Genomic DNA, 18,744 nt, shown 5'->3' on the forward strand with positions numbered 1-18,744 from the left:
CGCTAAGGCCGGGCTCTAGCCACGGACATCGTGGGCATCCTGCCGCGCAAGGCTGTCCTTCGTGGAGAAGGCCAGTTCTCGGTGGAATTCCGTTCTCCGGGGCGGGTCGGTGCCTCGCTGCTGCCCAGGGAGAGGCAGGTCCGCGCTCTGCCGGCTTTTTCCAGAGGATTTGTTCTAAGAGACAGATGCGCCTTCTCTGTGTGCCAGGAACACTCCCACTGCCAGCATATGTGGGAGCTGCGTTTGCTCCTGCACGGCACATTGGAGCTATCTGTGACTCAGCGTTTCTCATTAAATTGGAGAGCTACCGAAGAGTGTCCAGCAAAGTGGTGAACGGGCTGCAGCATCTCTTTTGTGAGGAATAGCTGAGAGAGATGGCACTGTCCAGCTTGTAGAAGAACAGGCTGATGAAAATCTCATCAACGCGTATAAAGACGTGAAGAGAGGGCGTGTAGTGGACAGAGCCCTCAGGCGATCACCTCAGGCTCTGTCACAGGCCATCGCCCAGGTCCTGTCACGGTGCCCAGTGCCAGGACCAGAGGCGATGGGCACAAAGCAGAACACCAGGTGTTCACTCTGAACATCAAGGAAACGCTTGTTCACTGTGTGGATGACCAAGAGTTGGCACAGGGGGCCCAGGGAGGTTGTGGAGTTTACATCCTTGGTGATGCTCAAAGCTCATCTAGACACGGTCTGTGGCTCTAGGTGGCCCTGCTTGAGCTGGGGGCTTCAAACATCAACTTCAGTGGCCCTTCCCTCTCTCAGCCATCCTGTGATTTTGTGAAATTATGTCCCTATCATCCAAGTAGAAATAATGTGTTTGCAAGCAGCATTCATTGTAGATCCTGCTAGGTGCTGAAATTTTCCTGTTGGGCTTTGCAGCATCTCCTCTGAAACTCCAGATTAATTGCCTTTCAAGTGACTTTGTTAAAGAACATAGAGCACACTTCTTCTCTCCTTCAACTACATGTAAATGAAGAATAAACATAATTTAACCTGAAATAAAAGCAGGTAATATTACTGCAGGTAACTTTACTAATATTAGAATTTCAAGTATTATCTGTTTGTTTTACATGAAATCTCATATGGTACCTGTTAGAAGATGACCTTAGCCATACAAAGCCACAGCTAGAAACTGTAATCCCTATATTTAGGCCTTCAAGCCAATTTCCTTGATTTATCTGATAAATCTTTACTTATTTGAGATACCCATTTACTTATTGGAGATATAGAACCATTACTTTTTTTTTTTTTTTTCATGCTCATTAAAGCATGAACTACAAACAACAGAAGGATGTTTGAGGTCAAAGATACTTTTATGTGTGCATGTATGCTGATGAAATAACCAAGAAAACCCCATACAAAATATTCTAATGTATCATTTGCCAGTATGTGCTTTTGTAAGAAACTGTGACTAGACCTGAATTTACCTAATCCTGAGGTACCCTCTTATGCTTATTTTGTAGCATACTTGTATTTTCAGTCAGGTAAAGTTTAGTTTAGTCATTAGAAGAAGTTACTACCTAGGCCAAGGCAAGTTGTGTATTCAAGTGGTTTTCTATTTTTAAGAAAATTCTGAATGTTTAGAGAGGGTTTCCAAAATTATATATCTGAATTTTATATGTCATTGATTACTCAGTAAGGTACCATTATTTTTAACATCACAAGACTTTTTTTTCCCCCCAAAGTTAAGAATTGTTTGGGGACCTGTAGACTTGTTCTCCAGGGAATACTTGTTACTACTCTGGCTGTCCTATAATAAAGCACTTTCTAATGTTAGGCAGGAGCTGTGAATTTGTTTCATCTGTAGGTGGCAGCAATGGTGCCTTTGGAGAACGAAGTACAGGTTCTTTTTAATGCATCTAATTTCCTGCACAAGCCCACCTGTTTAAAAAAATCTCTTGCCTCTGTTATAATACCGAGGTTAATAGGCATGTAGTGAAAGTCCTGCTATTATGCTCTGATGTGGTGCAAGAAAAGATGAATGTATACCCTCAAGTTCTTTTGGTTCTCTGACTCTTTTGCATTGCTAAATTTTTAGAGGGGAAGAATGTTCTGAAGCAGGTAAGCTACCAGTAAAAAAAAACAAAAAACAAAACCAGCTGAGTTTCCTAAATAATAAATAAATAAATAAATAAATAAACCTAAAATTAGATTGTTGGTGATATACAATGATTAATTTTGTAACAACTATGAGATACACAAGGCACAAACTGGTATTTCTGAAAATTCTGCAAGGTTCGAATTTTTAGTACTTTGAGTACTGGCACTTGGCTTTTTTCACTTTTTAAGCATAAAGGGTGAGGATGAGTGAGCCTCTGCACTGTGGCTGTGTAAATAGCCTAATAGAATTAAGCACAAGCATGTAATTCTGCAATAATTAGTCAGAATCAATTGAACAGCAGATAGAAAATGCCTTGAGAGACTTATCTTTATAGCCATTGGCACATGAATATCTCGTTGAGAGGATTTTTTACTTGCAGAATTTTTCTTTCTGTTTCATTATATTTTTATTCTTTTTATCTGGTACAGAGATAAGTAAAGACTTTAAACCAAAAGGAAGTGAAGCAGATTTTGTAGAGAGAAAGGCCATGGGCTGCAAGATTCCTGCACGGAGGGGCAACATTGTGTAGAAAATGTAAAATAGTCAGATCAGCAGGTTTGTGCGAGATGATGAAGGGCCTGGGACATTTCTCTAATAAGGAAAGGCTGAAAGAGCTGGTACTGTCCAGTCTGGAGAAGAGAAGGCTCATCAATGCCTATAAATACTTGAAAGGTCCTTCCTACCACATTTGGAAGCAAATAAAAGGATATGTTGTGAATACCGTAGGAGATTAGTCACAATTTAGAATTGTGCTTGCTTTGATGCTGAGTCTAACCAGAAAACAGATAAATCATTCAGCCAGTAATTTATCTTGTGGGTTGCTTAATTTACACTCCAAGAATCAGGTACACAAACCTTGCCCCTCCCTATATGCCATAGAGTTTTTGTAATTTTTTTTATTATAACAAAGGTCATAGCATAACTCATAGTGAGTTTGTGACTTGGCTGACTTAATGGTCTTTCAAGCACTGCAAGGACTGCTTAGGACTAGGATGTTTCTTAAGTGTAAGGCAGAAGCAGGAAGGCACACAAAAAAAGGCAAGAGTTGATAACTGTGTTCATTATGAAGACACTGAGGATTGTATCTCATGTCCTAAGAGCTAGAAGAGCTCCAGGCTTAAGGTGAGCATCATCCTGTGCAGAACAGTCACAGAGGCAGAATCACACCTGTGCCTTGTATCCTGCAGCTGTTTTAAACATGCATAAAAAATTCATGTTAAGTACCAACAGCTCAGCTGGAGCAGATTCTTGTAAACACCTGCAGTTTTACCAGAGGAAAACAATTTTAATCACTTATCCTTGGCCACATCCAATCTCTTCATGCATCATTGTACAGAACGGATTTTTTAAAAGTGCATTGTGCTACAGTTTTTAATTACAGCCAGAAAGATTGTTCTTTTTGCATGAATCTTTGAGTACAAAGATTATACATAGTATACATAGGTGTACAAATAAATGAATGAATATATTAAAGCATGCATATGCCTATAATCGCACATACATACACTTGTGCTTCCAGAAATATCTGTTGGCTTTGGCTCAAAAGGTCTAATGAACTAAAGTCTAAATTTGAAAATGAATACACAGATGCAGAAATATACAGAGGCAAAGTGGTGTTTTTTTTTTTTTTTTTTTTTTTTTTTACTTTGATGAAGTAAATTGTTAAATGATTTTATTGAACAGAAATTTATAATCCATTAAACTTAGTATTTATTATTAATGGGGACTTCTATAGCAAATTTTTAGAAAACAATTTTTCTTATACAATCATAAGAAGGACAGTTCTTTACAGATAGCAAATCATTAACAGTGTCACATGGGTTCCATATGATTTGAGTTTCACTTTGTGTTATATCAGTAAGCCCTTTAAATTCCTTGGATTGCAAGTCTTGTAAAGGTGTGGATGGGAAACCCACGAATATGGAAATCTACAGTTTTTGAAGTGAAAAAACCTCTATCAATGGCCAGTATTAAGGTAACTGCATTTTAAAATAGAATTTTAAATATGTAGTGAGAACTGAAGCCTTGCTAATCCAATTTTATTGTTTCTGCTTTATCACAAAATGATTCTGTATCACAAAATGGTTTTAGAGGGGGCTTATATTTATGTTGACTGACAGTTTACTCTTCCTGCTCTTGTCATGTGAGATCTCATATATTTATTAAGATTGGGGACAATTTAATTCTGGTTGATACAAGACACTCTCTCTTATGGCATTTAATTGAACCTCACCTGGTACGGAGACTGTGGTACTCTTTGGAGTGCTATCATGCATAAAATGTATGGCTATTAAAGGCTAGGATCTTCAACAGTGATTTCATGTGCACCTGTGAGCAGGTGTTAGTACTTGGATTTGGAATTAAGACAATGAACATTTGTGATTACAGATTTGTGAGTCTTGGGTAGAATTTTTTTTAGGTTGCCATGAGCAAAATATAAACCTTGTGTCTTCTCAGCTGTTCCAAGGCTCTTTCAGGTCTGGAATCCTTATTCAAAATAATGGTGAGACAGTGAGCAAGCTGACACGCTTGATAATGTATGTCTCTTCATTTATCTCAGCTAACCTGATGGCTTCAAATTGCACCAAGATGTCCAGACAGGCCTGCAGACTGCTGACATGACAGCAGTTTGGACAGTAGGCTTGTCAGGAGTAGAAATCTCCTGGCTCACAGCTACTCTTCATGCTGTTATTTCAGAGGAGTCTGCCTGTAAAACTTCTTTTCTCATACGCTTTGTGAAGTGCTCATGTACAAAAACGATAAGGAGGCTGTAAACAGGGAGGAATCCTGTTACCTTTTTAAACTCATTTCAGGTGCAAGATTAAGGGCTACTCCTTGCCACTTGAATGTCTGGTACAGTATTAGTCATTAAATGTGAACCTTGGTAAATTGCCTAATTTGGCCATAAATTGTCTTCCAAAGAACTTTGTTTGAATCCAGGTATTGACTAATCTATTACTGTTGTGCTTCCTGTAACAGTCAAATAGTGAACTTGCTTGTTTTGTTTTGTTTAATGTTTGTTTTTCTGATTAATCTCTTCTAAAAACCATAGATACAGCTTGATAAAGGTGGTACACAAGTTGCAGAATGACATGTTGTTATACAGAGTAAATACTCTTTCCTTTAGAATTTTCTTGAATGAACGCTAGTAATAAACTCTTAAGTTGGTTCATACACAAATTTTCAGACATAAAAACTTCAGTCAGAAATCAATTTGGGTTGGAAGGGACCTTTGAAGATCATCTAATCCAAACGCCCTGCTGAAGCAGGTTCACCTATAACAGGTTGCACAGGATTGCATCCAGAGGGGTTTTGAATATCTCCAGAGAAGGAGACTCCACCACCACTGTTCCAGTGCTCTGTCACCCTCAAAGAAAAGTTTTTTCTCATATTCAGATGGAACTCCCTGTGCTTCAGTTTGTGCCCATTGTCCTTTGTCCCATTGCTGTGCATCACTGAAAAGTCTGGCCCCATCTTCTTAACACTTGGCCTTAAGGTTTTTGTGTTCATTGATCAGATCTCAGTAGTCACGTCTCCAGCTTGAACAGAACCAAATCCCTCAGCCTGTCCTTATGTGAGAGATGTTCCAGTCTCCCAAATGTCTTTGTAACCGTCTGCCAGACCCTCTCCAGTAGTTTCTTGTCTTCATTGGACTGGGGATCTCAGAACTGGACACAGTACCTCAGATGCAGCCTCACCAGGGCAGAGTAGAGGGGGAGAATAACCACCCTTGACCTGCTGGTCACTCTGTTCATAGTGCACTCCATAATGCCATTTGCCTTCTTGGCCACACAGAGACATTGCTTGCTCATGGTTAACTTGTCTTTTTTGTGTTTGTAAACAGAGAGTTCAATTTATGCTGGACTTTGTACTGAAGTTCACTTCCCAGAATCTAACTGTGAATTGGATATAAATTGCGTTAGTGGTTTGCAAGAGATTAGTGGTATTTTATCGGAGAGAATAGGAGAGAACAGCAAAAGGATTCCAACTATCCCAGCTGCAAGATCGCCTGATCTTTCTGACCTCTGCTGGGCCAGGACATGAAATCCAAGTAGGAGATAGAATGAGAGGCTAGAAATAGCTAAGGACTCGATCCAAAAAAATAATCCATACACTCAGCACCTTCTCAGGCTGTTATGTTCCCTCTTGTCTTCATTAGGAAATTAAGAACTTAAGTTGTCTTTTTTGGGTTTGTACCTAGGTCATAGTGAAGATGAGCCCAGTCAACCCAAGCAAAGAACAGTCTCTGTTTATGGGTTTTTGTTTATGGGTTATTAACCAATTCTCTCATTTCATTCCTCTGTGACAGTGTGCCTGAATTCACAAAATCCAGAGGGACCTGCCTCCACATGCCCTTTCCCTGCTCCAAGTTCCCTGGTGCAGCTGTTCCCCATTGTATTGTTTGCAGCTGTTTGGCACTGGCACCAGCCCAGCCTTGGCATGTCCTGCATCCCATCCTTTGCATTTGCTGCCAGCAGCCTTTTCCTAAGATATGTAAATGAAGTCATGGGACTTTGTAATTTCAACTTTATAGCTTTGCAGAGGTGAATGAGAAAAAGAACGTACTGCCTTTAAGCATTTCCATTTCACCTGCCAAATACCACAGATCTACAGGAGAAAGACATATAAGGACATATAAGACATGTAAGACCAAGAGGTCACAAGATTCCTTGCAGTGTTGGGCAATGTAAAATGTAGTTCTGACTACAAAGTAAATGTGTTTGCAGTGAGCTATGTAATTAAATCATCTATGTGTAGCTGCACACAGCTTAGAAGACATTTCTCAAAGAGGTCTGGCTCTTTACAAGCCTCTAACAGGAGAGCTGCAATCCTATTTAGCACTTTCCTACTGCATGTGGAAAACCAAGCAGGAATGATAAAAACACTGGGCATATGCACACAAATGCAGTAACACTGTTGGAAACTGCCAAATGATGTTTATTCTGATACCATGGCGTGGGCTCAAGATAAAAGTTTTCTCAACATTTTGTGCTGTGCACAGTAAAGGAGAAGAGTTCAGAAATTAAGAAAGTTCTGGGAAGGAATCAATCTTTTCTTCATAAGCTGCTTTGAAAAACTTGCTTGTTTCTTAGTGTTTTGAAACTCTTAGGAATTATCTCAACAGCAGCTTGAGTGGAGAATCACTGTTTGGAAAAGTGGGTGACCTCAGCAGGCTCAGAAATGCAGCTCTCTTGGGCTGATTCATCACCGATATCTCAGCACATTCTGCATTTTGTACTTGCCTGTTCAAATGGTCATGAGAATTGCTGTAGGATATTTTAAATTATGAAGATATTGTTACTGCTAATCTTCCTTTCTTTCTTCTTCTTTTTAGGAATCGGTAATGAAGAATGACTCCATCAATCCAAAAGACAGTTTACATTTATCTTTTCCAGAATAGATGTTAATTTTAGAAGTTAAATTAATATTTAAATCAAGACACAGAAAAATGCAAGTGTCTTTCCTATAATAAAAATTGATAACCCAACTTGCCTTTGTATGAAGCAATATGAGTAGGTGGTATTGTAAGGAAAAAGACTCCTTAGGAAGAGTAGGAAAGCATTTAGCTTCCTTTACATTAAGTGAGGAGAGAATGACAACAGTGGCAGGCAGTTTCACACATGATGAAATTTACTAAGCAAAATTTCTTTGTTTTAGTTGGTGGAATGATAATTTATGTGGTTGATATTGGGAGTGGACTTCTGGGTAGCTAGTAGATATTTCTGTCAAGGACAATATTCTTGGAGTATATTGATACTATGTTTTAGAGGTCTTTCATCAATAATAACTCAGATATTTAGTTATGAGTGGTTTAAAAACGACTGGGAAGGTACTGATACTGGGAAGCTGAAATTGGTTTTTCTAGTTCATCTCTTTCATTGTGGAATTTTTATAAGGTAAGTGCATTTAAAAAAATTAAAAAAAAATTTAAAAATTGTTTTAAAATGAGAAATTATGATGCTTTAAGACAGTTGTTAAGAAGTGCTTAGTATGGCTTCAGGGACAAGACCAATTCTGGCCTTTAAAACATCCATGAAACCAAATAGATTTTTATCTGGTTATGCCAGATAAATTTTGTCAGGTTTTGATGGACATGTAGTTCTTCTTCCATATACCTGTAAGTAATGATTTTTATAATTCACAACCCTAATCTGTTTGGTTAACCAGCCATTTGATGAGGCATACCTAATAAAAATGATTGCTTTGAAATATACTACTGTCATCACTGATACATATGAGTTTTCAAAGTGATGCTATGCACACTAAGCATCTGAGACAGCTGAAGAAGCGATGTTTGAACCTGAGTGTCTAAGCATATGTAGAAAACCCACCATGATTCAGAAGAGAAATGAATAGCTGAATAGTTAGTAAGGGTACTTGCAGCAGTCTTCCCACAGGGACTGACTTAATGGTGAAAGGAAATTTTGTTTGCTTAGTGGGTTATCTTAACTCTAAAGTGATCCACAAAACTCTTGGATTGCTTTCCAATTAATATCTCTTACCATGAATTTCTATAACTTTGAATCTCCTTTCCCAGGATTATCTCCATATTCTCTTGAGTGGCATGTTTTCTGGTAAACATTATTTTGTCCTTTGCTTTGACAGTGTTGTCAACTTGGTTGCTTGTTCTCTATTGCATGAATGATATTTTCTCCAGTGCTGCTATTTATGCTTGGAAAATTTCCAAGATGTAATGTATAAGTTACAAAGTTCTTTCAGCCACTCCTCGCAATTCAGCAGTGGTAATGCATACTGTAAAGTATAAGCTGGAAACAGCAAGCTGCCATCTGTGCTTGTACCTTCATGATTAACTATTATTTACTTTTATTATATGTATTTTCCTTAGATGTATCAAGGTACAACTTCCTCCTGTCCTCCCTCTTAGTCATCTGATTTATGCAGTTAATTTAGGCAATGAGTCTCTCAGGTTTATCTGTGCAGTAAATGGATAAAAATAGATTCTGTCAAGTCAGGTCACACTTGTTAAGGTGAGATTCTCCAGAAGGCCTTTTGGGGCAGAAATCCATATTCATTCAAAGAGGAAAATGAGGGCCTAACCAGTAAATAAGATTTGGTCAGTGAATGCTTGAAATTATAAGATGTGAATAAACCTTATCAAATTATCTTTTTTCATTTTTTCCTTCTTCCCTCTTTCATCTCCTTTTACATCTCCTGCTCCATCTTTGAGTTTAGACTCCTAGAATGGTTTGGTTTGGAAAGGACCTTAAAAATCAACTTGTTCCAACCCCCCTGCCATGCACAGAGATACCTTCCACTTGACCAGGTTGATCAAAGCGCCATCCAACATGGCCTTGACCACTTCCAGGGATGAGGCATCCACGGCTTTTCTGGGCAACCTGTGCATCATCACCCTAACAGGAAAGAGTTTCATCTTGATATCTTATCTTAGCATATTGCCTTTCAGTTTTGAAACCAGTCCACCTTATGTATCACTCCATGCTCTTGTATGAAGTCCCTCTTCATCTTTCTTCTAGGCTCTCTTTAGGTACTGGAACTGGTGACTTATAAACTAGTACCCTTTGGGAACTGGAGATATATACAGTGCGCAGAAAAATGGGAATCAATTTCCCATTCCCAAATCAGGGAATTTGGTTTTACTAACACACTGACAATGCTAATAAATATGAAAATCATGTAACTAATAAATATGAAAATATGTATATACATATATAATATATATATATATATATATATATATATATATATACTATATATATAAAATCCAAGGAAAATTAAATTAAAAAAAAATATTTTAGAAGGCTTTAGTTTCTTTTATTGGAAAGTTGTACAGTTGTATTTAATATGAAATAAGTGTGCTCTGTAAGGAGGCAAAATTAAGTTAAAACTGTGTATATTAACTCTGCTGACTAAAATTTTATTCAGCCTCACCCATCTAAATGGCTCACACAGATGTTTGTAGAATTGAGAACAGTCTTGACATAACAGACAACATAAAGACAGTAACACAGTCAGGGAATGTGGGGAAATGGGACATTTCCTTAGGGCACCATATGAATTCTGGAGCTGTCTGATGTGTTGCAGTGGGCCTCATCAGCCAAGGACACACCTGTGGGAGACTAAACATTACCAATTCATAGCCTTTGCTGTCAGAATAGAAGGTCACATAGGCAGCAGCCACTGTGATACTGGCAGGTGCTGTTTTGCCTTTTGATGCTTAAAGGTAGCTCAGAATGCCCTGCAACTTTGAAAAGAAGTGTATGAAAAAGGTTTTCTTGCATATTTGTAAAACTAATTCTGGATCCATGAGGCATCAGAGTAAATGTGAGTTCAGCTTTGCTGAACCTGAGGTTATTTCATTACAGATTCCTAAAAGGCAGTGAGAGAAATTCAGAGCCAACATAGGTGATGGGCTGCAGGGTCCTGTTGGGTCCTGTTCTGAAGCAGTACCAGCTGGCAGCAGTGAGAACACATGTGGGAGATGCACTCTGGAAAAGAAACTCTTCCGCTTAGTGACAGAGATCTGGGAGGAGGTGAGTAGATTGACGAGTATAAGGGATAGAGAGAGACACACACATGCAGACTGCTAGAATCACGCTCTGCCTTTCCTGAGACAGCCCCACAGGCAGGTATGCTTGGTATGGATGATTCTCTATCCACTCTTAACTTGGCTGAGCACAGTGACTTAAAGCTAGGGGGCAATGGCAACAAGTTGCTGCCCAGTGCAGCAGGTATGTCTCCCCTGTGACTACCCCACCTTCGCAGGTGCCCTGGCATAACAGGTATGAGGCTCTGCAAGTGGACCAGAACAATAATGAGGATGTTGGGTCATCTGGCTTGGAGATGTCACTGAGGTTAAGTTACAAGTTACCCTACACCCTGTGTCAAACTCTTACTGCTCTCTACGAATGACAGCAGGTTGTTGTCAGGTGGGTGTCAGTCTGTTCTCTCAAGTAACAAGTGACAGGATGAGAGGAAATGGCTCCAACTTTCACTGGGAAAGTTTGGACTGAGTATTAGAAAAATTTTCTTTGCTGAAAGGGTTGACAAACTTTGGAACAGGTGCCCAAGGTAGTGGGCAAGTCTCCATCTCTGGAGATATTTAAAAGATATGGCACTTAGGGACATGATTTAGTGGTGGACTTGATACTGCTGGAGCAGTGGTTGTTCTCAATGATATTAAAGATTTTTCCCAAGTGAAATGATTCTGTGATTCTATGTGCTTGATCACATTTTTTAAAATATAAATTTACTGATCTAAGTATTGACTTAGTTGCATCAGTTTAATGGGTTTAATCCAAGTATTTCGATACTTAGAAGGTGAAATTTAACATGCTGCAGAGAGTAATTTTGATAAGGATTTATACAATGCTGAAAGCTGTGACTGCATGACCAGAATTTAGACAGTACAATTGTTGTTGCCAGGCCACTTACACCCTGCCCATATGGATTTCTAAATGGCACCCAAATTTTTATACGTGTAGTTTGATGAGATGGGATGTGTAGTATAATACTGGGATTGTATTGCAATGTCAGTGGAAATCTGAGGGAAAGCATGTGATATGGAAACACTGGCAAGGCAGCTTGCTTGTCACATGTGAAGGCTGTGAAGCAACAAAACCAAATAGCTGTCACCCCTGCGAATTCCCAGCCAGAGACAAAGCCTTCCTAATTTTACAGGATCAAACTTCATCACTTTTGAAATGATAATGAATATCTAAGAACATCTCAAGAACAGACAGACAGTGGAGCTGTGTTTCCATGAGTATTTATAACAAGTAGGAGCCCAGTCATCTGTATTCTCCACAAAGCAACATTACAAAGGCAGAAACAATTTTTTTTTTCTTTTTCTCCTGTCAGAGGGAATGATTTTTAGAAACAATGGTAATTCTTTACCATTCACATACAACAATTCCAGTTGTAAAAAAATTGTAGTTTTTTTACTCTGTTGGCTTCCAAGTGCTTATATACCTTGAAATAATAAAAAAATGTTTTCTTTAATGAATTTATAGGGAGAAAAAGTAAAAGGTAAACCTGCGTTTGTCTGTTTTATTGACATAACCATTTCACATTCCTCTATCTAAAATACATAACTAATCCAATACTTTTAATTAATGTATTTTTATTACAGTTATAGTGCCTCTTAAAAAGACTTTTTACAGTTTATGAATATTGAAGCATAGAACTTCTAGAGCAATAGATATATTATAGGAAAATCGATTAGAGGAGTATAGCTATAATAGTTTCAAAGTTCGCACAGGGTTCAACTGAGCTGTGGGCATGATAAAGAAGAAAATTTAAACCTGACCTATCCTTTAGTGTGGACTGAACTTTGCCCTAGGCTAGGAACGTAGTTTGACACTAGATCTAAAAGTTGGCTATGGGCCCTTCCTAAAAGGTCATATTACATGCCAAAGGGACAGATGAGAATGAGAGTATAAGTACAAAATACACTTAAAATATGAAAATTTGTCCCAGTGAACTTGCAGTAAGTGACATAGGCATGCAGAGCTCAGAGAATGCCACCCTGCTTAATTCATAATCAAAGAGCAGTAGAATGGACTTTACTAGAAAATATAATGTATTCTATAAAGTGTTCAAAGTCTGAAGTGGACTAATCAAAACTGGTACAACTAGTGACAAATACACAGCATATCATCTTACAACAATATAAACCTAATATTCAGTGCTCAGAATGAATCTGCTTTGAAAACTGACAAGTAATTTCAGGTATGCATCCAGCTGAAATATTCCTTTTAGAACATTTCTTACCTTGTGTATGACCTGCCATCTTAGCTGTGAGCTCTGCAGCTCAAAATTTGTGCAGGTGCTTTCCACTTCTTGCTGCTTGGACAGAGGCTTTGGTGAGTGAGTCCATGGACAGCTAGTAGATCAGTCAACCCAATTGTTTTTTCTTCTTGAAAACATTGCAAACTTTCCAGGTTTTTACATCTCAGATGCAAGAACCAGATGTTTTGGAATACTAATTGTTATATAAACAGAAAAAAGCTTTAGATGCCTTGCCAAACAGTGCGGTTCTTTGCTTATGAGTGATTATTCAGAGAACAAAAAGATAAATACACAAAAACATAAAAACAAAAATGAGTTTCCTTTGGGAGTAAATAATGGATCTAGAGCCAGCTCATGGACTGAGTGGCAGGGATGCAGTCTATGAATCTCTGCAAAGAGGAAAGCAAAGGCTCATCCCCTGAGGCTCTTGAGTAGCAACAAAGCTGCTCCACACCTACTCTTATGGCTGCTTCCATGTTGCAATTCTCATTTGTATGGTCAACATGCCTTAACATACCAGGGAATAAGTCGTGAATCCTCTAACATGCCCTTGACCTGGGAACTGACAATCTTGGCTGTCTTGCTTGTGACTGTGGAAGACAGCCCTACACTGCCTTCTCTGTGCTCAAAGGATTTGGTCTTTAAAGGTGGCAAAGGTTAAACTTTTAACCTCTGAAAGCCAGGGATTCTCCCTGGCTCCCTTGGTAAGGAGAAGAGTACTGTGCTCCAGTGTTACATTGGGACGAGATGATCCTGTGAGATCTGGCTGTCTAATGATCTGCTGCCCTCTGTTCTCTACACAGGGTAAATGCAGCGGCACGGGTTTCATCAGGTCCGGGGTATGTGTGGTTCTGGGGATGCTCAGGGAATTAAAAAGCTGCACTTTAGCTTGAATCTTGAAGTTATCTCAGATGCTGTGTTAGAGAATGTAAGTAGGAGGCAGGTTAAGGCACAGGACCTTGCCTTTCTCAGCCTGTCTATCTACTCTCTAAGATAACCAAGTGTTGGCCTATGGTGTTCTGCTTAATTTCTCAAGAAAATAGATCCAAATGAATGATGCAACCGTCATAATTTATTTGATAAGGGTTTTTTTTTTTTTTTTTTTTTTTTTTTTTTTTTGGGAGGAAAGACTCTAGCAATCTTTGCAAGGCTAGAAGAATCAGCTGAATAACTGTGAGTTTTCTTTAAAAGGGACTGCTTATGCTGTCCTTGCCTGCTGGTTATAGTCAAAATGGGTCCATTGGAGAAGAATGTTAGATGCTCAAAACAGCTGGAAACTAAATGGACAGAAATAGGCTTGGGAGTGATATCTGAAGGCTGCTATGATCAAAATCCTATTTATGAACAAACACATGCATTTATATACCTATAAAACTAAGAACTTAGTATAAGCAAAATTTTAAGGGTTGATTTCAAGAATCAATATTAGTCTTAATCTATTTATTACAAAAAAAGAAAGAATATTTCTATGCATAAAAATCTTCAATAATAATGATAATACAGTTGAATTTTTTTCATTCCTATCCCTTTTTTCAAGCCATCCCTTATCGTCCTATGCATGTGTTTTTCTACACTGTATCCTCTCTCTCCACATCTCAGGACCTCTGCTATCACAGCAAGACTAGATTCCTCTATCCTACATCATCATGTATGTAATGCATGTGCTGCAGAGTTAAAGACAATCTACAATCTGCCCAGTAGGGGTTAACGACCACTTGAAGTGAAGTTGCCAGCAGAAGAGAGCAAGCATTGATTTGCTTCAAGGCAGCATTTACATGCATACTTATGAGGATACTTCTCCCTGCTTTCATTTGTTTACTTGTTCTAAAAGAGTTTTTGTTTGCTGCTTTCCAGTTCACAGGAAAGAAGTCTTTAGCTGTGAAACCCTCTTCTGCAATTAATTGCAGAAAAAATATTTCCTACCTTTCTTAACTTCTAAAGCATTAATGCAATGAGTCAGATCACTCACCAGGGCTGTGTGACTCTGTATGTGAGTCCATTAGAGTCAGCAGGAATACTATAATTTCCAGCATCTGGAGTTCTGGTCCTACATCAAGTTATAGCAATCATCCTGTTTTCCCAAACTCAGATGTAAAGATTACTATGTACAGCAGCTAGTTCATCCATTAATTATCAAAAGAGTTTTTGATTAAAACTTAAGTGTTCTTTCCCCTCTTGCACTTCCAAGCCTGAAGCAAAGCTGCTGAAAATGGGAATAGTTAGGTTTAGCTCCAAGAGTTAGGTTTAGCTCCAAGCAAAGCATAGGGATATCCTGAACAGAATAGGTTCTTTAAAACACAGAATCTACACCACTTGTAACTGACTAATTCCATGTATCTTGGCATTTACTGCTCTTTAAAAGAACGTGTTAATTTAGGCTTAATTAAAAATAAACCAGAACTGTTCTAAAAGTGATTCAGGTGGCACTCATTTGCCAAGGTGAATGGCTTCTTCATATAAAACCACTCATATTGTTAACAGAATCTTTCAAGCCAGGAATCCATGTGTCTTGAAAACTATTTTCTGAAATATAAGTCTTCCTGATTATTTAGAAAATAAGAATGTAGTAGGTTTGTTTTAAAAGTCTGTTTTATGTTTGCAATTCATCATGTATTACACTTGGGGCTTATGGATCTATATTCTATTTATATATATGGAGATGTTCACAGCTGAATATTCATTAATACCTGAAAAGGATACAAAGAAAGTGAATGAGTATCTCAAAGAGAGACCGAGGAGAGATGCTAAGCGTATTCTCAGAAATACAGTAATTTAAAGAAATAAGAACCTAACAAAATAGAGTTTGTAATCTTTATTCAGACAAGTCTCATTCCATTTTATTAGTTTTCTTATTGCATGGTATTGCTGGGCTTAAATGATTCTCTGATATTCCTCATACAGATATGAGACAAAATTTTACCTGAGTACAAGTTGTTGTAAGGCCATATAATTTATTGAGTTGGTCTTCTAAAAAGTGCTGTCTAATCAAGTGTTCTTTTTAAAATAGGTATTGGTTTGCTTTGAAATATGGCTGTCAAGTTGCATTTAAGCAAACAAGTAGCAGAGGTACAGCAGAAGCAGACCCTTCCAACTTCATTCTAAAACAAGCTACCGATGCAGTGACTGATATTAACATGCTCAGGGTGTTCAAGACTTTTCTTGAGACTACACCACAACTTTTTCTTCAGATTTACATCCTCATGGAACATGGCAAAACTCATTTCTTTCAGTGTAAGTCTTTTTTTTTCCCCTTCCGGTGCAAGTCAAGTATCTTACCTTGAAGTATAACTCATGACTGGAAAACATTTTAAACAAACCTTGGAAAACATACATTCCACTATATTATTACTCTGCATTTAGTTAGAATTTCTCTCTAGTAGATGGTCCATTCTACTAAATCAATAAGAAGGAAGATTTCCCTACAAAAATGGAAAATCGTATACAAATATTGTACATCTTAAATATAAAAAGTCATATGTCTAATAGAAACATAATGATGCATCACTTGAAAATATGCTCTTAAATGCAATTAGCATGTAATTTGCAGAGCAGTTTGATATGTGTGGTTTTATTTACAGATTCATTTAAAACTGCTAGCTAGACATTTTGAAATCAATAACATAATTAAAGCAGCCCTGTGAGCTGTCACCACCATGTTACAGGTGAGGGACAGAGTCAAAACTAAATCTAAGGATATGTCAGGATTGTAGAATGCCACGTGGTGAAGAGATACTGGTTCAACTCTCAGAAGCAAGACAGCAGCTGTACCATTTCCAGCTCTAAAACTAGCAGAATTATTGGCAGGACACTGACTTATTCAGGGCTGGAATTTATCTAATCAAATGGGGATACCTGCATGGTCTTGTGTTCCTTCAAAGTCCATGGAGCCAAAATTTACTCATGGCAAAGGATGAGGCAAATCTCGTCTTAGATATGACCATGTAAAGGGTCAAGTCTTAGTTGTAGATGTCTCCATTTTAGACACAGCAAACTCACATATTGGTTGCTTATGGTCTATTTGCAAGACTGGGAATTTCTATGTCACCTGTGTATGGAGATGGCAAATAGGCAACTTAAGCAAGGACCAGGAGCTGGGCAGGATAACATAAGCACACCAAACAGCATCAGATGCCTAGATTTAAGTAACGAAAGTGAGCCTTAAAATTAGGGTGACTTGCTTTGGAGCAGAGAGTAAATATAAAAGTGGGATAAAGAGAGTGTTAGGAAAGCATGACATTTTCTCAAACTTCATTCAGAAATCATAATGTAAAATACCTATCTTTTTCTCTGATATAACATTTTTCCTTGTGTTTTGTTCAGATGCTGCCATTATTATGTCATTTTGTGGTATCTCCTTATCAATGGTTGATTATCAGACATCACTAAGAAAATCTCTGGATGACAAAGATGAATTTCGTGTGCTCTCCAAGTTCATGTATCTCTTCTATAAATTGCTTACCATCACTTCTTGGACACTCAGTATTTCATTGATCACTCTACTAAGTGTCAGAATTTCTGTAATTCTGATGACATTTCTTTGGATCTGTGGCTTCTCTTGGACTTTGAAACAGCATACAACATTTTGCAAGTCTAAGAAGATGGAATATCTGTACAGAACTGTAGTTGGAATAATTCTAATTTTTTCATTTTTTAACATAAAGGGGAGAAGAACAAAAGTGTGCATTTCTGTTTATTATGCTACTCACACTGTAGTGACTCTAGGTATTTTAATTGTATATATGTTCTGGAAACCTTCCATTATCAAAGAGATATGTTTTAAAATTGTAAGCATCTTAACTATTTCAAGTCTGGTGTTAGGTATTATTTCTCTTGTTGTTTATTACAGCCATCTTCATCCCACTATTTATTGCAGACCTCAGGCATGTTCAGATGAAGTTGACGGAGTGGCAGGGCAAAGAGAGAGAGTGAAAATTGGTAGATTTCAGAATTTCTTAATGCAATGAACATTATAGAGTTTTTTTTAGTGTGGCTTTTTTTTTCCTTTTTTTTTTTCCTTTTGTTTTTGTTTTTGGTTGTTGTTGTTGTTTTGATTATTTTTGTGACCTTAAAAGCAAATTCTTGCTGGACAGTGTATTTCTCTGTCATTGGTACTTGTGTATCATCACTGAGGAGTACATAGTGGACCAGAGTTGTTGGCTTTGAATAACTATTTGTTATCCATGATATAAAGACTCTGTAACATGAACATTTATGTGCTGGTGAAAGTTACTTCTGACCAAGAAACTATTTAATCTATTCATCCAACACAATTCACAATTTTAGGTTTTTAGCAATGCAAATGTAACATAGGAAAGGCTAAAAGTTAATTAAATGAAACCTGGAATAAACATACATTCTATTAATTTATGTTGATTCATTGATTCTGTTAAAAACAAAGGTTGTGCTTTTTTGTTTCTTTCTTTGTTTGTTTGTTTCTTCCTTTTTTCTCTTGCTGGAAGGAAAGAAGAGTGCATATAAAATAACTGAGGGCAGTGATCAGCTTTCTCCTTCTCCCCATTACTGTAAGAGCTGCACTCCTTCATGTTAACACACTGCACTGCCTTCTCCCTGAACATCCCCTGAAGAAGCATAGCTTTGATTTATGGCTCAAGAATTGTCTTGATACAAGGAAATTTGGGAAGATATTTTTAAGCATTTTTTCATCTAGGCGTTTTAAAGACTTCTTTGTTGGTTTTGTTCTGTTAATCTTTCACACAGTCTTCTGTATTTAGAGATGATGCCAGCTTGTTCTGGGTTACAGCAGCAGCCTGATCGATTTACAGATGATAACAGGAGTCTTGAGTACAAATGAAGAACTATCTTCCATGAAGCCTTCTTCTCTTTGGGCTCTAAGATGTAACACTTTAAAT

The 18,744-nt window shown here is 37.8% G+C and overlaps 1 protein-coding gene across 1 annotated transcript; it reads left to right on the top strand.

The window, feature by feature from the left end:
• Positions 1-13: 13 nt before the first annotated feature.
• Positions 14-18,231, top strand: XKR9 (XK related 9). The gene is given in 5 exon segments (XM_066334748.1): positions 14-1,011; positions 7,440-7,794; positions 7,796-8,001; positions 15,882-16,105; positions 17,195-18,231. Coding segments are annotated over 4 exon segments (1,143 nt in total). The 5' UTR covers positions 14-1,011; positions 7,440-7,725; the 3' UTR covers positions 17,839-18,231.
• Positions 18,232-18,744: the final 513 nt, after the last annotated feature.

This window comes from Sylvia atricapilla, chromosome 1 (assembly GCF_009819655.1).
Source record: "Sylvia atricapilla isolate bSylAtr1 chromosome 1, bSylAtr1.pri, whole genome shotgun sequence".
NCBI lineage: Eukaryota > Metazoa > Chordata > Aves > Passeriformes > Sylviidae > Sylvia > Sylvia atricapilla.